Source organism: Sinohyriopsis cumingii, chromosome 8, assembly GCF_028554795.1.
Source record: "Sinohyriopsis cumingii isolate HCF-2022 chromosome 8, ASM2855479v2, whole genome shotgun sequence".
NCBI lineage: Eukaryota > Metazoa > Mollusca > Bivalvia > Unionida > Unionidae > Sinohyriopsis > Sinohyriopsis cumingii.
In genome coordinates this window covers 81,437,107-81,460,725 of record NC_142968.1, presented here as the reverse complement: position 1 = coordinate 81,460,725, position 23,619 = coordinate 81,437,107, and the positions used below count along the sequence as shown (strand labels likewise).

Here is a 23,619-nt window from a genome sequence, read left to right as displayed (position 1 = left end):
TCGTTTCATTCTCATAGTTTTCACTTCTTTTTTGTAAGTGCTCCAATACATAGACCAACATGATGTGGTAACTACATTATTTTTCATTGTCATTGTGCGATAGTTGCCTTCATTTGTTTACGATGGACTAGCCACTATTATTAAAATCTCTACTTCCTTCCTTCGCTGAGTCTCAACTTTGTGTTTGTCAGTCGTCAAATCTATGGTGGTTTGTGGTTAGTGTCTTTGGATTGTTCTTCATTAACAGCTGTAATATCTGTACTTTTTAAAATCCGTGTTCCTGGAGTGTAACTATATACTAGTGTTTGTGTGACTTTGAATAATCATTCATGCTGAATGAGAAGGTGTGTAACAGTGTAAAGGAATCATACTATATGTCTGCAATACAACACAATATATTGCCTTTTCTAGATTCTTCAATACCACTTTAACGTTTAAAAATGTGCAAAGGCACACCTGGATGCAAACTAATGGCTAATGTAACCAGATTATGTGTCTTCTTCCTCATGTTTGGAACATGGCATATAAAAGGTAAGTTAAGGAGTGGGACATAGGTCAGTTTCAAAATCAAGAATCAATGGAAACTTCATTATATGCTGGCATGTAAATTATTGTTCCCAAATATATTTCTACTGGCTAATGTTTATCTACTTGAGTAAGTTTGTCCATAGTACTTCCTTGACACAAATGCTACTTCCTCAATCTGCCTCATTTGTCATAGATTGTGAAAATGTTTACTAAATATTGCAAATATAATTCATTGCAACTGGGTATGTAGTCTCAGTACCGTTCTCAACAATTATTGATATTATGCTATGATCAGCCAGTGAATGTGAGTGAAATGAAGGTAACCGTGCAAACACTGTGATAAAATGTTAGTTTGATTTGTAAAACTTATGTTTATGATCAAGTTTTGTACAAATTAAAATTGTACTGTCCTGCACAAATGTGAATTATAGTACATCTGTTGGTGCAAATGATGAATATTGTAACTCGTGGCTTCGCCATTTAGGAACTTATCATGATGTGTTCCACGTTTAAATCTCTCTCTCTCTCTCTCTCTCTCTCTCTCTCTCTCTCTCTCTCTCTCTCTCTCTTTACTATGTATGTGATTATCTTACAGTAGGATTGCGAAACCAGAAATTTGCACATTTCGCGTAATCACTTAGGACTTTTAATGAAAGAACCAAATGCAGCACTACAACGTTTTATACATCACTAAATGGAATTGAAAGGTTTTGCATTAAATCATTTTATGATCATACATTTTCATTTTTCATGACCATTTGTCAGAATTGTGAAATTACTGAACTAAATATTTACAACGATACGTATTTCTGTTAATCAACAATTCTACATCAAAAAGATGTGTCTGATATTAGTATATATAAATATATAAATGTATTCATTCATTACCTCCTTACAGTATATTATTTAGATTTTGTTTAAGTTTCATGTAATACCTAGTCTCAACATGATATATTCTGTGAAATTACATCCCATATAACATATAATGTGGCGTAGTCATGGAACACTTACAAAAACCCATTGCGAATGCATATGTACATCTATACGATCACTAGAAATTTTATACGTAATACAGATACGTAAGGAAAAGAATCTTATAATTGCAACATGTCAATGTTCAATTGACCATTATCATTATTATTATTATTATTATTATTATTATTATTATTGCGAAGTAACATCTAATTGCAATACAGTAATGAAATATAAAATCAACATGTTAGTGTATTCCATAAGTATAAGATTGTTTTGTATGAATGTTTGAAGAGGGAATAGTGTACCATCTTACAGTAATATTTTCTCTACTCACTAGTTATTCTAATAATGCCTGCACCCCTAGCATTGTAATCATTTTATAGTTGTATATAAATCAAACTAGATAGTTCGAACATTGTTATGGTATTTAAAAAGATTTGAATAACAATGTCCAAATTCGATACTCTCTAAACAAATAAACATTGATTTGTGCCATTTGATCATTTGAGAAACAAAAGGTTTAGATTCCAAATTAATTTGGTGACACCACTGTCGAGATAAAACAAATTATGGTAATCACAGCATAATACTGGAAACATTTGACCTTCTTAGTTTCACATTAATGTTATATAGCATTCTGTATTATTACTTGTTCATATAATATATATTTAACAAGATAAAAAATAAGTTTGTCAAGGCAGGCAATTTCTAGTCAGATATTATATCCATATATATATGATCACAACAATCAATTTTCAGTAATTACATAACATTCATATGATTTTCATGAAACCTCAACATGAAAGGGTTTCTGTAATTCTACTACATATTCAGCAAGGTCATTCATTCCTGGATTTCGCAATCTCACTGTAACAATTATTACAGAAGATCAGTAGATTGGCCATTTATAGAGATGAATATAATTGCTGGACTTCTCTAAAAGAGTCCTAAATAAGTTTTAAAGAATACTATATAGTGTGTTCTCATGAGTTTCAAGTAGATTAAATAGATTTAATTTATGTACACTTTAGCAGATAATGCAAGCATGCACGTGTGTATGAGTTCATATATGTATGTATGTGCATGTAACTGTATAGATGAATGGCTTGATCGCAACTAATGACCTGACATCTGAGATTAACATTGTCTTAATTTCAAGAAACGAATCGGAATACTAATATTGCATTTTAAGTACATTAAATATTATTTCCAGCATATTCGAATCTGGCAATACATTCTTCTGGAGACAATGCACTTGTGCGCATTCATGAACTTCAAACTAATGGAAACACGGTCTTGGAAATAAACTTCTGTGGTTACACAAGTAAGGTGCATTTCACTAATGTGATGTTGTATTACCCTATGAGTAACCCTAATGACAACATAGATGTTAATAGAAATTACACGGGCCGAATATCAAACGTCATACTGAACAATGGTAGACTCAGTTTTCTGCTACTGAATGTAAAGTTTACGGATAGTGGAAATTTTACTGTCGGTAAAATGTCCTGTGAGAAAGTACAAACTACCATTCTTGTCACACGTAAGTATTCTTTTTAAATTTTGTCTTAGCAAAAGAAATGGTTTTATCAAGACATGTGTATGCATGTATTTATATAGCGTGTAATTTGTTTTTACAGCCTTGAAGGTCAGACATTAAGATAAATACAACCCACTTTAATGCCATGACAATATGCCTTCCCTACTGCTGTTACATAATAACTAATCACAGTAACTTCCATAATATTATATTTCGTGCGAGAAAACGTTTCTGCTTAGCGTACATGACTATTCAAACGTCTCACACCTACATGCATCTAACACTGAAATAATTTTAGGATCATTCCATAGTAATTTCATCAAGGTGAAAATAAATTAGTATGCGAATGTAATATCAAACTTTTTACAAGCAGGTTTTAGAGACTTTGCAGGGAGAGTTTGAATTATTGCAGAAGACTCATATTCCATAGTACTTTAAGTTACCAAGAGACGTGTTCAAGATGAAAAGGTTGAAGGAAGGATATTGAACTAAATATATATACTGATTCAGATTAGTCATTATTGTATGTTTTAGCATAGAATATCGTGATACCATGATTCTGTGACCACAGCGCTTCCAGACCCGCTGGGTAGAAATTCATCAATTTTAGTACAGTGTCCCCCGTGATGATCGTTTGCTAGATGGGTTTGGATTTAAAACCGCACCCTTGGAGTCCAATAGATGTGGAAACGGCCGAACACTCAAAACATAATTACAGTGGCATATTCTTTCATTCGTCGTAAATGTACGGGCATAACACGATAACGTGTACCATATTTCAAATGCTTTTTATAACGATCCCTGGAGTATTGTCGCAGTTGGAATCATGGGTGTCACGTTCAGGTTGGGAGAAGCGAATATGTAATCAAAAGTGTCGGGATTTAGCATAAGTGAACGATGGCAGTAGGTAAAGTTTAACTATGAAAATCAGTTTGTTTAAAATAAAATCGAATGTACAAATTATAACATTCTTCTTCTGTGTTTGTCTTTTACTTCTTTTTTATTCAAAACGTGTCAGATTTAAAGGTATGCTAAACTTTAAATATGTAACGTTGCTACATAGAATGTATAGTTTAACTTGAAAGATTTGAATGTAGATTATAATTATGTTTTCCTGGATACATATTATCTGGCTTTTATTTGTTTATTCTTTTGTTGCAATGCTGGATGTATAGTGTATACACGTATCTACTGTAAGTAAATCTAACATAAATTTTACAGGGGTAGGGATTATAGTCTTACCAATCTCCTTAAAACGATCATTCGGCGGGATCTTTTCCAAGATTCGTAGAGTGAAGAGGGGGAACTTATTTAACTCAAACCAAATGTTAATCCAGTCCACAGCCTACTACATACTGGTACTCATTTACAGCTGGATCGAAATGATAAAGTAACGATAACGGCCCGGTCCATTTACAGCTAAGATAAAATATTCCAATCGCCAGTCAGTATGTAATGTATATTTATAATTTTGATGATCGGATTCATTCAGGTTAACAATCCACCATATGCTATAATGAGGTTACAACCGGGATGACTGGAAATGACTTGGCTAACTGCCCACCATATATTATTATCCATTTAAAGCTGAATAGACTGGCGTAGCATTAGTTTACAGCTTTGACAACTGCATCCAAACACTTTTCGTATTCATTACAAACACGCAGATCTAAGTGTTTATGACGGAACTGGAAACCATAACCATCCATTTCATCTCATTTGTGCAGTGTATACCATTACTTCACGCTGCCTCTTGTTGGTGCCCCGAGTGGCCGAGTGGTCTAAAGCGCTCTCCGTTACGGATCACTGCCGTCTCACCTCTGCCTGCGTGGGTTCGAGTCTCGGATTCGGCCAGTGTGGGTATGTGAGATAGCTTGCCAGTAGATATTTGAGGGTCGGCGGTTCTTTACGGGGATTTCCCGGGTTCTTCTCCACCATTAATAATGGGCGCCATTTATAGCCTATCGTGTGCTGAAAAATGGAGTTAAAGCCTACTACAACAACAACAATTGTTATTCAGAACACCTTAATAGTTTGATCAGGTGCGTGAAGAAAAATGCAATCCAAGTAAAATAAAAAAGAAAACCAAGAAAAAAGACGAATATAATGTTGAAAGAAATGAGAACTAATATATGAACTGACATTTTAAATGTTTCTTACACGTTTATTTATTAATGCAAGCATTGAAGTTCGGTTTCATTTTCCATATTAAAAATTCATTTTGTGTTATTCCTTTTCTAGGTAGCAAATTGATTGCACATGTCGATGAACCGATGATCCTTCCGTTTTTCTGTAATAGTACCAACAAGTCTTTCATAAAAATTTGCAAGATGAGGGGTAGTGATTGTATTACTTTTGCATTGTATGACTTGTCAAAGAACAAGTGTACATGTGTTGTGGAAGACTATAAGCATCGTATCGAAAGCTGTGTTTTAAACGAAAGTAACTTGTATCTCACCATTGAAATATTAACATGGCGTGACAAAGGCACGTATATGGCTTGGGATGGCGCCGGTCTCCTTTTGGATTCGATTTTCTTAGACATTCAAGGTAACACTTTCTTGCCAATTAATATACCTTATTAACATAATGTTGGTCATTATTAGAATTACCCGTTCGAACATTTAAAGAAATATTAACGTAACAAAACTAATTGATTTTTTTATTATAAAAAATAGTTAAATGTCTTTGTGTATCTCAAGTTCGTAATAATTTTACATATTTCTGTCTGATAATGGTTAATAAATCAACCCTAAGTGAGGATGATGTCTGTCTAATAATATTTCAGTAAATCAACCCTGAGGCTGAACTCATACAAATAACGTAATAGTCGAAGCAAATATATTTGATGAATGTGGTAATAACAACGCTATTCCTCTAACGCATAATTCAAATTGTTAACATAGCACATGGAGTTATAAAGGGTCATGAACATGATTTTTTCTTTTGGCTATATTCATTGACTGGCTTTTTAATTAAAAGATAATGAATATCAGTCAAATACCAATATTTGTCTAATGAAGATGATTAGTTATTTCGTTGTATTTTACTATACATATTACCTACATTGTATAGATTAGATAAGTAAATCACAACTATTTTAAATGTGTTGTTTTGTTAGGTTTGAGTTTCTGTTTATGTATGCAGACAGATTAAAAAATGCAGGGATATGCTTCCTTAATATGTTTGACCTGTGCAATAATCGCTTATTCATTTACTCTGCAAATCCCCACAAAACATGTCCAGGTCCAAGTCAGGATTACCAGAAATCACTGTGTCCCCTTACTTATTATGTCGATAATAATAATCCCGTTTCTCTCCGCTTCTTTGTCTTATAGTCCCGTCGTATGACGGCGCATTGAAACTTATATGATGTTATACATTTGAATCATTTAAGTTCTGGATGCACTTTATTAATTAAACATAAAACGTTTGCATATTGGTTTGAACATATTAAGAGTAGTGAGCTGAGTTCTTTAAATGATATTTTGTTTTTAAATTTATTGATTATTTGGTCTTATGACATTTAATATGCAAGACTATCTTGAGTTTGTTGTAAATCGTTTGTCATCTACAACTCAAATTAGTTGAAGAAACAACTTAACATAAAAAAGTAAAATTTGTACTATATTTACGTTTAGAAGAATCAGTACATTTTCTAGAGATTTCAAACTTTCTAAGGGTTGTTTTTACATGAGTAAATATTTTGTGATGAATCTTAAAGATTTCCGGTTTGTTATTTCTGTAGCAATCGAAAACTTAGTGTAAAAGTCTCTTTTCAATTCGTGTGAAAAACAACTGGGAAAAAATGTTGAAAATTATTAGCAATATATTCTGCATTATTACTCATGTTGTGTCTACATACAGAATGGTTTCAATTAAATAATTAATACAAATAATTTCCCCTATGTTTGTTATTCTTTTTCGTCTTTTTAGCTTTTTAATTTGGTGTGCGAATCTATTTGAATAACGAAGATAAACATGACGATAGCTCCATTGCTTCAAACATTAAAGAATTCAGACAAGAATTAGCATACTATTGTAATATAACGTACGTACGAAAATGACAATCAGTACAAACTTCACTGAAAATGTGTTGGAAAATATAGATGCAAGGGATAGGAGATCAACAAAATACATGATAACATTGTCAATCATAGAGTTGCATCAACTTCCAGGACATTTTTCAGTCTTGTAATCCACCACTGATACTATTGAACAAATATATTCCAATCAACTTAGTTTACAAAATAACATGAAAGATGACTGTATGACCTTTTAATTTATATTTATGTCGCTTAAAGTTCGGATTGTATATGTCTACATTGAATAGTTATTTGATTACATTCAAGTATATCATGTTAAAAGTGTCAAAATCAAATAACAAATCATAAACTATTAAAACTATTTCAAACTAAATTTGTATGGTAACTTTGTGCTACAGGCTCATTTAGAGATAATTGCTACAGACGTTGTCATTGCATAGCTCTATGATACAAGTAAATTGAACAAGGTGAACTACATATTGTGCAATACAATTAAACATGTCATAAAGTGTGAAGTTAATTTGTTATGATTCAGACTTTTATGTGTAGTAATAGTTCTTGTCATGCAGGGAAATATTTTCTTCATGTTTTAACCGGACTGTCGTGTGTATTTTGTTCGACCAATGAAAGCATTTTATTCTTGTACCGAAGAACAAAACCCGAAACATGAGTATTGCAGAAATGCCTGTGTATAGTCTGTTTTTTCTTTCATTTTCTATTTACCGTCCAGTATTTAGCTCCGTAAATTACAGAAATATAGATAGGTATATTCTTTTGCAAGTTAGTCATGTTTGATAGGACGGTTCAGAGTTTGGTTCAGAAACGGGCGCATTTGGTGAATCTTTGACACTTACCAGTTGGGTTTAGAAATTATTGGCGCATTACTGTGGAATTGTGATGCTTATTCAACATATAATTCATATGTGTAGTGGTACGGTCCTTGCAATGTTACCAAGGAAAATGATGTCAGCACAAAGGCAGCTGGTTTGATACTCCTAGTAGTCATGCCCGTCCGTTTGTCCATACATCCGGTACTCATTAATACAACTAATCCTGACATCTTTATAAATTATTCCCATGACATGTGGTCAATATTACGTTATTTATTACGTACATTGTTATTACGTTATTTAGTGCGTAGTTTGTTAGTTATTGCTGTTTGTGCTTTGTAATATAACGCTGTATATAACAAAACATATATTTAGTACAGATTGTAACACAACTTTGGATGGATTATCATATAACTTGATATATTGTGTGCTCATTCCTGAAGATGCACAAATGGACAAATTACTTTGAATTAGGAACTTTAATTGGAGTTTTTGAACATTTTCCTTTTAACGTAATACAATATATGACATAGTCTCGTTAGCGTAACTGGTCCAGAGGGAGTTTTCGTTTATCGCAGTTAAACATGGTATACGATATATCTGGAAAAAGTTTTGCTCGAAAAATTTATTGTAAGATTTGTTGCCATCGGTAAGTTACAGCCCCAGGAAGTGCCTGAAAAAGCTTGAGAATACATTTAATTGTGCTAATTTAGCTAATTGCAGTAAAACAAGCACATTATGTCATCGCTTGAATTATAAGCATCGCACTATTTTCAGAATATAATTATTATCTCCATTTGGCACTTGATTCATTTCCATACTTGGCTAGGGATATGCTGCGGTTGATGCGGTTTATATTCATTCATCTAAAACGTCCTCTAGTTTTTCGTCAAATTCATTGTTAAATCTATTTAATGTTTGAGATAAAGTGGTTCTCGTTTATTCTAATCAGTCACGTGAGTATACACTTGTGTGATATTAGGTGTTATGTAGTTTTGGTTAACAAAAATATCTATCAAGGGTTCATTAAGCATTCATCCCACAAGTTAAACGATTGACTGACATTGATAACTTGAAAATATATTTAGTGGGTAACAGGTCATATCAGCTGGGAAAGCAAAGTAAGAGATAAAATCAACTCGTTTCTCAACCAATACTAATATATTAATCTGAGCTAGCCTTAGTAGCAATATCTTGACTCGTACCCATTGATATGTACTTTCTTTGTTTTTAGAAATAAACACATCAAGCACAGAAGGTACACGTGGATATTTCACGTCACCATTTAACCCTAATTTCTCAAGATCTGAGGCAGAAAATTGTAAGTAGTGAAAGTCAACTCGATTTTCATCGTGCTTTGCATTTCATATAAATAAGTGATATGCTACTTATGTTCAAGTATAATGTAGAGGTAGTTTTCGTTCATTCTTTTTACACTATAATTTATTGCTACATTCAAAGGCTGACTAATGTGTTTGAGTTGTTTATGACTTACAAAAACGAATATGTGCTCTATTTACCATCAGTACATCTTTTACGTGTTACATTCGGTACTGTATATACTAGTCAGGAAACTGAAATTCAGGTATATTAAAAGTTTAATTTGCACATATAAGTTCAGTTGTATGATTTAAAAATACTTATAACCTGCAGTACAGTTCAACATTAAACAATTACTTTAGCTATATCTCTTTCTTCATATATATATATATATATATATATATATATATATATATATATATATATATATATATATATATATATATATATATATATATATATATATATATATATATGTGTGTGTGTGTGTGTGTGTGTATGTGTGTGTGTGTGTGTGCGTGCGCGTCTGTGTGTCTGTGTCTGTGTGTACATGTATATGTATATGAGTGTGTATGTATGAATGATGTATGTTTGCATGTATGTGACGTTGGTTGCTAGATGCGTTGGTACGATAGTTCGTATACCCTCCCGTATTAATCTGCATTACAATATTCGTAATACCAGCAACTATTTATTCCCATACAGATAGATCAGAATGGTTCATAGTCTCTGCAGTGGTGGCATTTATTGTGGTGGTGAGCCTAATTATCACTGCTGTACGGAATCTTCAGCCAAGGAGAGGTAATGTCCAGCATGCATATAATGCTAACTAAATCTATAAAAGAGGATCATTGTCTTCACATATAAAGCTGAAGTGTACTTCTTCACAATACGACAACATTGCAATGTTAATACAAAGGAAATAGTGGTCGTCATTGCCACGAGCTTTACAAGCTTCATGATATAAGAAATACAAATGAATAACCTTTCATCCGTAAATAAAAATCTACAATAAAGTTAATATAAAAGAATTATCTTATATGTGATTCAAGGGTAGATCAACATATTTGTTAAATCAGCCAATTTGAGAACAACATTATGCTTAAATTATATCATGATCGCCGGCACGGCCTTGTTTGGGATGAATCCAATTTTATTTTCTCGGGTCTTTCACTCCTGTCACTAAGCCACCTTGGCTTCCAAGTTTCCTCCGTGATAACCAAACCAGAAAAGCAACTTTTTGCAACGATTCCTATTAAATAAAACAAGTGATAAATAGCAACACCAAGTGTTTTGTTCCTGGTGTGGATTGCACCTTAAACATTTATGATTTTATAATGTATTATCGATCAAAGTACATGAATGCAATTGACAACTACAACAAAATATCAAAAAGATTCAAAATTGGACACTACTAAAGGTTTCACATTCTCGAAATCAGAAACGGTATATATGCATGTATGTTACTTACAAAGACATCGCGATGTACCTAAACTCACGCTGAACGAAAATTATATTCCAGTTGTTGACGAAGTAAACTTTTATTGTATTATCTTAGACAGAAAGTTGAATTTTATTCCACAGCTAAACAACTTGAAAGTTAAATGCTTGAAATATCTAGATCTACTCAAAGTAGTAGTACACACTGAATTGTATGCTGATAGAAAAGTGATCTTCTCATTTTATATACAACGTTTATTCGCTCCAAACTGGATTATAGTTGCGTTATTTACGGTTCAGCTAGGAAGTCAGATGTGAAGATGCTTGACCCAATTTATCATCAAGAAATAAGACTCGCTCTGGGAGCATTTAAGACATCCCCGTGTGAACGCCTCCTCGCTCAAGCGAACGAACCACCTTTATCACATCATATAGAAATGCTTTCCGAACAGTATGCTCTCAAATTAAAATCAAAACCTCTGAACCCTGCTTTTTGGCTGTTTGATAAAATGGCCCTATCCCAACAATCATTTGATTTAAAATTCAGTATTCTGAATTTAAACCTAGTATTAAATAATCTATATATCAGGAGTGGCAGGCAGGCATCGTGGATTGATGCATTGATGAATTAACTTCACGCCATCAAGCCAACCCTAGGAGAATGGACTCCTTCATATATAAACATCCTTAGGGAAGAGGTAGTCATTTCAAGAGTTTGAATTGTTCATACGTATATAACCCAATCCACATACTAAAAGGCACAGACCCACCAGAGTGTGTTTCTTGCAACGAACCATTCACTTTTAAGCACTTCATGATAGTGTTTCGACCTAAAACATACGCGCGATCAATGTGCATGTCGTGAAGGTACTTTCTGATTCAATGGACGTGACTTGTATTATAGAATTCCTGTAAGAAGTAAATATTTATTCTAAACTATAACTTTTATGCCATCACCTCGAGCAGTTTTTTGTACTGTATATACCCTCCCTTATTGTCAATACATTTTCATCTGTCTTTATTAACATACACCATTTATATCCACCGTTGATCGGGAAGCTTTGTTTATTTACCGTTACCATCTTATCGTTTTACTTCCAACTCTTCTTTTTATCGGTGGCCCATATACAATCTTTTATCATTTTTAAATGATCATACATATAACGTTGTGTTTGGCGCTAAATAGCCTAACAGTGCTGGTGCGCGGTCAAAATATCAATCAATCAATCAGTCAATTACATTTATACTAAACTAAACTTATAAACCTTTCCATTAGAAAGTCAGTCTCAACGTAGTCATCAATGTGTTTATCTATACATTTTGCAGGACAGGAGAGGCGAGAGGAAGACATCCCATGGTAAGGTTAATTTACAACATATTGGACTAGGTGATGATGCTTTTTTGCACTCGTAAAGTACCTGTTTATCGCAATAAAACGCTAGTATTAATTTCAGACTAAATACAATCTTCATAATAAATACATAGCCCATAATAATGTTGCCCCTTAATCCATTAAAGTTACATCTGGAAAACTGTTAGTAATGTAGATTGATAAATCATCAGGCATTTGACATGTATTATAGTTCTCAGCTAAACGAAATTTAGCATTATTGACATAACATGCGTTTTTGGTGTCTCAAAACTAATTCCTTTTTTCATACATACTGAATAATGTACCCTCCCTACTAGTAGTATATATGACATTAAAGATTGACTTAAAAGAGCGTATACAATCAATTATGAGTAAGAAATATAATATATCCGTGCAATATTTTAGCTTCATATTTAACTAACAAGAGTTAATAAGGGTTATTTAGTGCAGGCTGAATATTGGGTGTTTTTATCAACCAATCAGAGTGTAGATATATGACCTTCATTGCTCGTGATGCATATAATTAGTACTCATGTTGAGCTACAATCACGATCTGGAAATAGAGCAGGTGGAAGATGTGGCATTAGTAATAACCGTACCAGCAGAATAAATTCAAAAGGGCAGTTTAAAAAATAATGTCTTGAAAATTGCTAGATAGGTTCGTATTACAAGTATGGTTGTGCGATCAATGTCAGGTACAATAATCATAATCAATGCATAACAGATACTCGGGCGTACCTAATTATTGACCGGTTCAGTCACATTTGCAAGATTTCCAAAAACAGAATGTACTGATGATGAAATATCTATTCTATTTTCGATTTAAGGACAGATTAAAAAATCAACAAATAACCAAACACTTTATCTTGTTAACAAGATGTTTGAAAAAAGATCCTTTGTAATCATATTAACCAGTTGCTCACTTGAAGAAAGGTTTGGTTACATTGGACAAAGAAGTATCACTATGAAAATAAATTAGAGAGACAAGCTCATTCACGTGGCGAACATTTTATATTATAATTACTTGAAGAACTTAGTAGAGAGACACAGGAAGAAGGGAAGAAGCTGCGAAGACGATTCGCATGTGCATGATATTCATATGAGTGATACAATACTTTGGGAAAGCACCCATATGCAAAACGCGAGATGCTCACTGCGGCAAGCTATTGTACATTTCACACTTTATTGGGACAAAAATTGTTTCCAGAAAACGTATAAGTACAGCAGAACCAAATCAAGATGTACGACAGGAAATGATGCAAATGTGAAAGGAGAACTAACTGGGGTTTATCAAATTGGCATTTCTAAGAATTGTTTACAGATAGCAATACAACAATGTATTCCAAACCCTTTAAAACCACATTTCAATTAAGCATAGTACAAAATATACTGAGTGAAATGGTTTGCAGATACAGCTTAACAGTATTTATATAGTGATACCTAAGAAGGTGATACTAGGTTTAATTTACTATACATCAGACAATTTAACTGGCAACTCTGAAGATGAACCTTTATCAATAGGTATGATGGGTCAAGTGCTCACTATTTGGACCCAGTTGTTTATGTATTATTGGCAGATTTAAACGCTTTTACACCACATAAAAATGTATACTGTATGCAATTTAATACAGGTTTCAGTTTCTAATCAATGTTGATAATCTTCCTGACAATGTACCACAACTAGGTCAGATATGGATATAAGGTGACCGAATCAATATTGGTGTGTTCATTTATAGCCTAATAAATCCAAGGGTAATGACATGTCTACAATGGAAAGAAACCATGTGTTCTTAACTTGTTAGTGTTCAAATTCAGCGTTCATTATCTTCTGGCAGGCACTATGTTGTTTGAGTTAATCAAAGAATTTAATATCACAAATAGGTCATAATCAATGCATATGGAAATACATCGTAGTTTTAAACCTTAATGTTATCTTAATTGTATTCATCCTTAAATGACCTATTTCTCCCCTCTCTGGTGCTTACTATTTTAAAATGATTGATAGCAGGAGCTTTGGAAGAACTGTAGACTCGTTAGTACAAATCTTTATATCAGCTACAGGTAGAACTCGTATGACACTTGATTCATTTCCATACTTGTATGACATGAATGTAAAAACATTAAAAAGTGTGTTTGTGTCAGTATAAAAACAATAGTGGCTTGGTAAGGAATAAAAAATGCTAAAAGGATGCCAATTAAAATCAAAAGACACCAACAGGAACTTAAAAGAACTACATGAGCTTAACTGCAGAAAAGAGAAGTCAATAGAAGTTGCACTGCAATATATGGCTGATTATGTTCACCTAAATTAGATTCAGTAGCATCTTGACCCTTTTTTAAGTCAGATCCATATCATGGGCAAAGACACATATTTCTAAGTTAAGATGGTGTGAGGATATTCCTCTTAACCATGATTCATTTGATGTGCCTTACTCTTTCAAAAATAAATGTTATGGTAATCTTGATACAAATTATTGACAAAGAGGCAACATAAGCAATAAATTATATGATCTCAGAAAAGCACTTGGACTTGACTGTCTGTATACTGAAATTGTAAAGACTGAACAATTCATTGGACCAGTACTTATACATTTATTACACTGAAGAAAGTCGAACATCAATGAGAATTAGGCCGTAATGCTCACGAATACACATATATTGTCAAATGATGTGTTATATTACTGGAAATATCAGATACTCGATAGCCCATATCTTGCTATCAAATGACATTCCTTTGCCTCGATGATGTAACTTGTAGCAGCTTTTGTTAGCTTCATTTGTATTAAGGCAAATGTACTGAGGTAGGCTTATGGTGATAGCTGCCCTAACTATTTTAAGTATTTGCAATTACTGCATTTTTACGAGTTATAATCAGAGCACGTGTGTTTCTTTTCTTTTGATTCGTGTATGGTTTTTGCACGGTGACCAATATTGATGATATTATGTTTTTTTTTAAGCTACATCGCTGTTGATATCGCGAGATGTTAGTGTCCAGCTTAAAGGCTATACTAATTGAAGATTTTGAGAATTCAATGATAGACTGTTGGATTAGAGAACTTAATCAGCAGTCACAAGCTTCTAATATTTAATTCTGTATAGGCTTTCCTTTGAATTCTGAATTGGAATTCAAATTTTAATACTTTCCACTTCATTCGATCAATCAAATACTGCGTTTAACTGTATGCAAGGCCGTACATTTCGTTTTTTTAAAAACAAAATAAATTTGATAATTCATTAGGTGAAGTGAGAGAGAAAACAAATGTGATTGCCGCGTAATTCGTGTTTGATGCTTACGTGGCCGAGGGGTTAAGATGGTCCTTTCCTGCAAGTGACAAATCGAATTCACATCCAACAAGGCTTGATATATTTTCACCGTAATTTTTTATTTGATTTTTTATTGGACTGGATGATCATGTAACAATTTATAAATTCTGCATGAATAATCACAAATGTCAGCAAATGTAAACGGAAAACCGCTTTCAATGTTAGTGATTCACTTCGAAATAGCTTACTTCAGTCTGTTATAGATTGATCTTTCTAGCCAATGCGTGTGAACTGACGGAGCTTTTTTCTAACATGATGAAATATATCCATTATCTGCTCGTGTCAAACAAGTATTCTTTATATTATTTTAAATATGAGATATTCAATGGCTAATATTGAGATATACAATATTATTCATTTTGCCAAGGGATATAAATAGTAGCTTTATATTGTGCATTTTTATGTTAAGAAATATTTACAAAGTTCTGGTTATGGTGATGAAGGATGTAACAATTATAAAATGTAAGAACTTACACTTACTGCATTTATACTTTCTCTACTCATATAATGCTTATTTTCCCCCTTTTATAATCGTTTATATCTTTTAGGCGGTGAATTATATTACTGACATTAAGTTTTTATATAGCTATCTTGTATCTAATAGCAACAAACATTACTGTCCAGCATAGAGGCTATAAGAACTAAAGATTTTAAGAATTAATGCGGGACGTTGCAATTGGAAGACTTCATCAGAAGTCCGACCATTTAATATACCGTTTTATACTACTTGCTTTTGTGTGAACCCTAAATACCAACCGTAGTCGGATTTTTCAGTAGCTCCCCTTAAGGAACTGTAATACCCTACAGTTTATTGTTTTGTGCTTAAAATTACTAGTTTGAAATTAACTGACTTGGCGCTTATTCTTGAATTAAAATTTCTTAAATCTTAAGTAAAACTAATACTTAATGGATCTAAGAACTAATTTAGGATAATTTCCACTTCATTCGATTAGCCCGGTACAGGGCTTAAAGATGAGACCAGTTTCTAGCAATGCTGACCAATGTGGCGGTGCTGCTGAAATGGATTATGATGAACCAGATATCCAGAGGACTGAACTGACTGAATATTTAGAACCTATTCGTAATTTCTCTCTCTCTCTCTCTCTCTCTCTCTCTCTCTCTCTCTCTCTCTCTCTCTCTCTATATATATATATATATATATATATATATATATATATATATATATATCGTCGGTAAAACATCTTCAAACAATGAAGCTGATTTCGATGAATAATGCATGTACACTATAAATATATCACTGATTACTACGAAAACGACTGATATCAATTTGTTCATACCATTTACGAAGAGACGCGTACTTTAAATATTCTTCTTAAAGAGATACCATGAAGTGAAGTGCCTACCTTTGTTGATAGCTTTGCATTAGCAGAATATTTATACACATTTCCAACATGTTCAAAATCAGCTAAATCATAACATTTCCAATACGACATAAACTTCTTTAGTCCTTTCAGAACACTTTCTATTTTGTACCTTTTTGTATACGTTTACCTATCATAAGTTTTCTGATCTTTATGCATTAAAATATCGAGGCAGTAATCAATTTCAGAGTAAACACATATCTCTTTTATCTCTCACAAATAAAAGTAGGTGGTCCACTGCCTTGTGTGGAGTCTAATCTGTTACTATCGTAGGCGTAAAATATCTAATTTCACTAGGAGCCTTAATTTGTTACATTTATTATTTAAACCATAATTATTTTTTCCACTTGTCATTAATGCTACTTATGCGATTACTATTATTATTATTATTATTATTATTATTATTATTATTATTATTATTTCTTACAGGAACCGGAACAGAAAGCACAGAAAATCACAATCCCGGGTAAATCCAGATAAAATGAGATATCTAAGTAGTTCGACAATCAAATGGATAGTTGGCTTGATGAATTTGTTAATGAACTAATAAATACATGAATGAATTGATGATATATGGATATGTTCAGAAAATTGTTTTACTCAATATGATATCAGATGGAAGTAAACTAACACAATCACTAAAATACAATTCGTCAATGGAGTGTTGATGATTATAACTGATCACACAATCTGCCACACATGTGTAAATTACTATGTGTTAACACATGAAAATCTAGAGGTGGAGACATTACATAAATGAGTATGCATACTGTATTAAGACTATATGATCTTAAAACTGAGTAGCAAAAAACGCGAAACTAGCCAATTTATTAAAATTAACAAACAGTTTATTCCAATAAATTACAAAGTAACAATTTATGTGGCTCTTACAGTATTATCAAGTAAATGCCAGATGAGCATAAGTTTCCTATAAGTCCATCTGTTTAGTATGTTCCGAATAATTCCAATGTTTAAAGTGATGATGTACCAATAGCCTTGAACTGAATGATGTACATATAATCTTGACGAATCAAAATGGCATAATCAGCCAGAATGTCTTGAATGAATCCATCACAATCCCAAAGTAGTGCTTTAGTCCAAACTTCAATGATCACTATGTTATCCAACGAATACTTTACATTAATGATTAAGACAGAAACAAATGATCTGTGCGCTGACATCGTTATATCTTATCATTTCTTCAAACTTGTCGCGAACGTTATCAATTGAACAATTTTGTTCACCCGCTATTAGTAGGCGTGGCTTCTTCGAAGTCTCTTAATAATAATTTATTTATCTTAGTTCGTTTCAGAATCATCTTAGAAAACTAAAACAAATCGTGGTTAAGTAGTTTATTTGACTATGGGTTTCGTCTTTATTTCGACATTGTCTTAATTCATCAAATATTGCTAATATTTAGAACCTTGAACTATTTCTCAGATTTATTCCTTTGCCTTGGTTCAAAATTAGCTAATAGCATTGACATGTCAGGGCAACATCAACATTTTAAAAAGTTAACCAGAAACAAATTATATCGAACTGATATTAAAAATAACATAGTTTAAATTTAAAGTCCTGGCTCGTAAGAAACTAAAGCTAAATTAATTCGATATTTCAACATCGTAATGATATTGCGGACAAATTATTTCATTTTTATCTCCATCTGAGTGTCTGTATGTGCTTATGTTTGTCTGTGTGTCCAGCTCTTGTTCATTGTAGTGTTATAGACATACCATTAGAACTGTACAGACATTTGCAATGACAGCTACGTTTGGGTGTCTTTCTATATAGTTCTATATCATTGCGATATGCGTTGGGTATTCTTTTATTCTTTTATTTATTTGCCTCCCTTGCATCGGATGTGTTATAAATCATGAAATAGCTCGACAACTGAGAGCTTAATCTTGTATGTTCTATCTTTACTTCTGATCATGATACAATTTATCAGAGTTTTTTATACTTTATTCAAGTAATTGATGCATATTATGTTAATATTTTATTAGATCAGTAAATGTTTAAACCGGTTGTATCCCAGAATTAGGCCTGATATGTACAACTGAATGTATCTGCAAACATGGACCCACCTTTGTCATGTCACGGTCATTTCTTAGTGCAATGAAAGAATTTTTCCCATCAAATTTGACAAACTTACATATTTATATTTTTGACTAAAATGACCACACGTTTAACAGAAAGTTGTATTGTATGATCTCCGATCTTGATTGGTATATCTATGCATACGACGACACACATATATATGGATTGGATGACTAGAGTTTGTTTCCTTTTCAGTGTATCTGCTAGACACTTCTATGAAAAGCTTGATTCATCTGCAAACCAAGACACCACTTTGTACAATTGTATATAGTTTTTGAAGGTGAGAACAAATCATGATCGTATCAAATATAATTACTGCATGGTTGAGTTTATCAGTATTACAGACATAGTATTTTTACTACATTTGTATGAGTGTCATTTGAAAGAACATATTTATCGACTTGTTTTTGGATTCACGTCATAATACTTTAATCTAGATAATTGTATAAAATATGTAACACCTGATACAAAAGCTGAATTGTATATACAAGATGACAGACATTAATTTGATCTTCATCAAAGAATTGTACTTGCAGTATTTTCTTTTATCGGCAGTAGCTAGATGGTTTTCAGCTTGAATACATATATGCAGGATTCTGTCTTAAAATGTAATGTCCGATTTACCCGTTTCTTGACTCATTTTGCATAGTGTAGAAGCCACAATAGATACTGTGATATGCTGTTTGAAATGTTTGAAGAAACATGGTTATAAAATCCGATCATATGTGCCACACATGTATTTACAGCCATACAAGAGATACGTAACTATTTAAATATTTAAATAGCCTATTAGGTCCAATCCATGAATCCCATTCATGCTGAATACTGTTTTACTCTATACAATCTAGGTTTATATCTAACTGAAAGAGACTATTGATATTGATGTAATTGAACCTAATTTGGTCAAAAAGGGGGGTAATATACAGGTCATAAACTAAATCACATGTTGCCCGTACTTGGTTATATTCATGAATTGATGAATGGCTTAGAATAGCTTTCCACAGATAATATATTATATACACTGTTCTCTAGTGTATACATGGAAACATGGATCAACACGAATCTTCCGAGAAAACAAAGTATGAAAGTGCAAGAAAATGTGTAGATTATAGCTTGATCTGGACTAGACACAATGGGAATTCCAAAAAACTAAAACTCATTATACTTGTAATCTACACTTTAAGTTAATTGATACAATACAAACTTATCTCAATATTGATATATTTATAGTATTGAATACCCATTTAAACTTTATCTAAATCAAAGTAAAAATGTCTAATCATATTGACTATGGACGCGTCAAGCCTTGATTGCCTTATGCCATATACCTTTATTAATTACCGGACTTGGCACAAAATGAGTTTCTAGATTTATTTATTTATCTCATATTGCTTTCTTAAAACCATTATCTTTGCATTCTAGTACTCCGCTAGAGCAAAAAAAATCTAAATAAAATTATGCGTCATAAATGTATGCATTTTACCTGTGACCTACCATTCCTAAGGCAAAATTTGATTTGATCACAAATGCAGTAATGTTCAACGACCCTCCATTTTAACCGAGAACGCTGTGTCAAAACAAATTACTTTTCCAAAGGTATTGTTTCATGAATAAATGAACAATTTTTCTGGACATATTAAGAGAAAATATTTTTCTTTCAAATGTAATGATAGTTTTGCACAGGAACTTTCTAAAGTACTACATTTGCCCAGAACAGATTCTGAATCTTGAACTTTAAGCATGCATTCATCGATACTTCTTAAAATGCAGAAAGCCGTTTCCTTTTAATGCTTCTTTATGTAAATGTAACATTATCTTGCAATTATATTTCCTGTTATTTGCAGATACAAACAGAAGAAATCGTGGTATGATTTGATGCAAACTTTTCTTCGGATATTTTAAGGAAAATGATGCTTTCGGGTTTTCGATTTCAACGTAAATAATATATGGGAAGCTATAACAAGTTAAATCTTTTTCAACTTATGTCTTCTGGGTAAAGGACGTGTTGCCTCTGGTAGCTTCTGATGGTATTCCGCTTCATGGACTTCTGCAAAATTACAGAGATGCAAGATATTTTATATTTACCAGAACGGTTGTTGTAACCATGTAAAGTAATACATATGCTGTGTACTGAGTCATCAAGTACACAAAATGATGAAATAGTCAACACTAATTTTAGCAGGAAATTCATCATTGGTCTAAATCCTTGACAGGCCTACTGACTGAATGACATGATGTATGTGCTTATGTAAATACAAACTTAAGTTGATATTGTTCTAGCGTATTTTCAAATCTCCTGATTTAGAAGAATACACAACAATTTCTTTAATAATTAAGTGATTCATTAATTAAATTAAATAATTAATTAACGAAATCAATTGAAAGTTTAAATTAATTTTTTACCTTAGTAAAACCAATCGATAATTTTGATAAGTTTCCTAAGCTGTATGAGGCCAAAAATTCAAGATTTATTCAGGAAAATAAGTGTGATACAGTTATAATCTTCGACGTAATATCTAAACTGATGTGTTATACATTTAAAAGGCATTATAAAGATTGCAGCACTTTCAATGGTACATATTTAGTAGTATTCAAGTTTCTCCGAGTAACCAAGTTCCAGGGTACTGTTTTGTTTTGTTTTATGTGTTGTTATTTTCCGACATATTTTTATATAGCATTACTTCATCAATTTCATAATCAATATCTCATTGATTTGTTTTTTTCTCGATATTTTGTTTGGAAATGTTATTTTCTGAATATCAGTACAGATTGGATGAACATGGCAAAAATGATACTCTGCTTTTAAAATATGGTGAGAAAAAAGTAAGACCTTATTTCATATTAAAGAAAAGAAAGAGAAGTGTCAAATAAAGCTATTGAAATATTTGATTAACATTTTAATTCACTCCCCAGTAATCTTCAAGTTCAGAGACGTTTTGTGACCAAAGTGACACTTGTAATCACATTGTGTATATTGATGTCAATTAGTCAGACATATGAAACAGTTTTAATACCGTGGGGATAATATACAACAGAAATTATATTGAATCCATAAAAACGATAATATAATCAATTGGCAGTTGCATGTTTTATTAATAAAGTAGTACGGTATTCAGTTAAAATTAGGTTAAAAGCATGTGCAGAGATGAATCATTTTCGAAGCCAATTTGAAATTACAATTTTGACAAACCATAAATAGTTTAGTTCAAAGGTGCATTAATTATAAAAAGAACTAGTGAATTTTACCTAAATTTAAACATTGATACTATAACGGGTTCAAGGTTGAGTGCTTTACCCGACAATTACGACGAATCATGTACACAAGTTTGCATTGAAATATAAAATACACGATCAGTCAGATACATTTTTGCTTCCATTAATATTACAAACAAGTGGAAGATGATGTCTTTGATATGGTTGTATTCCACATTCACCTGTAACATATGTCTAGCCATCCCCGCAAAATGAACATTACTATATTAATTTGTTGAAATAGACATTACTTCAGAGTGTAAAATATAAACAATCGAAATCACGGGCCAACAAGAGGTAATTCAAAAATGTTAATTTTCTTAAATTTGATGTAAGTAATCACTATAATGTATTTAATATTGATACTAACCATACAATCGTTTCTATCTATTTATTTATTTCCCCTTTGCATTGGTCTGTGTGTTTGTACATTTTACAATCGTCCACATTTCCGTTGTTTCGTCCTTTTTTCTACGAATATTCATATGTATCTTGCTACGATGGTGCTGAAGTCCACAGATAGAAAGAGACAGAGAGAGACAGACAGACAGATAGACAGACAGATAGACAGATGGTCCGAGGGAGATACATCTTTACCAAGGGGTTTACAATGGATCATATGATCACACATAATCTTACTCAACTGTCTTACACGCGCATTCACAATCTTTTTTTGTTTCGTATTTGTGAGACAGTTTTGATCTAATTTTCTTAATCGCGTTTGCTAGTGAAACAAATTGTATTGTTCAGCTTGTTTATCTTCGACGGTCCCATAGGACGGTGTCACTGACTGTTGGAGTAATTTATCAAAGAAGTAATTGGCTGGTAATATATATTGACCGTGGTATCTTTGTTCCTGCAGTGATTAAAAATCACAACAAAAATTGTCAGGATAAAGTTTGTCACAAATTTGTATACGTTCATCATGTCATTTTTTCAATCGCAGAAAGTATATAAAGTCACTAATACTTGGAAATCCAGAAATAGCTCACACAGGGGGGTGGCATATTTTTGGTCCGTTTTTCTCTTTTTTCCTTATTATTGTCCATGACAAAGCCGTGAAAAGGCAAAAAAAAACCTGAAAAAGTGAGAAAAACATAAATAAGTTGATAAATAAAGAGAATATTTGTAAGTGAAACACCATAAAGCAACAACATCGGTTGGTTCCTCTCTGAATGTTTTAGCATTTCTGAGTGACAATTTTCCAGTTCCAGCCAGTTTTGAAAGTCTGCATGAACATCGCCAAGTTGTGCTTATAAAAAGTTAAACAATGTTGCTAATTTATATTTGTGTTAACAACGTTTTATCGTTGAACATTTCATGTACCAAAGATATTGACTAAGAATCAACGAACTCATAACAACATATCTTATAATAGGTACCAGAACAATGCAATAGCCACACGTGTTAAGATTAATTAAGAACTGGATGTTGTAGTCTATTTAATTCCACTTTCACTACAATACAATTAATAAAGCTTTAGATGAGAAACAAGTGAACAGTCTTGTCTTCT

At 32.4% G+C, this 23,619-nt stretch overlaps 1 protein-coding gene across 1 annotated transcript; it reads left to right on the top strand.

The window, feature by feature from the left end:
* Positions 1–264: 264 nt before the first annotated feature.
* LOC149793978 (uncharacterized) lies at positions 265–23,583 on the top strand. The gene is made up of 10 exons (XM_089966491.1): positions 265–531; positions 2,717–3,046; positions 5,285–5,593; positions 9,154–9,240; positions 9,945–10,040; positions 12,006–12,036; positions 16,329–16,456; positions 17,187–17,223; positions 19,050–19,134; positions 20,699–23,583. Exons 1-9 carry the CDS (start codon positions 441–443, stop codon positions 19,123–19,125), a joined length of 1,185 nt encoding a protein of 394 aa, XP_089822617.1. The 5' UTR covers positions 265–440; the 3' UTR covers positions 19,126–19,134; positions 20,699–23,583.
* Positions 23,584–23,619: the final 36 nt, after the last annotated feature.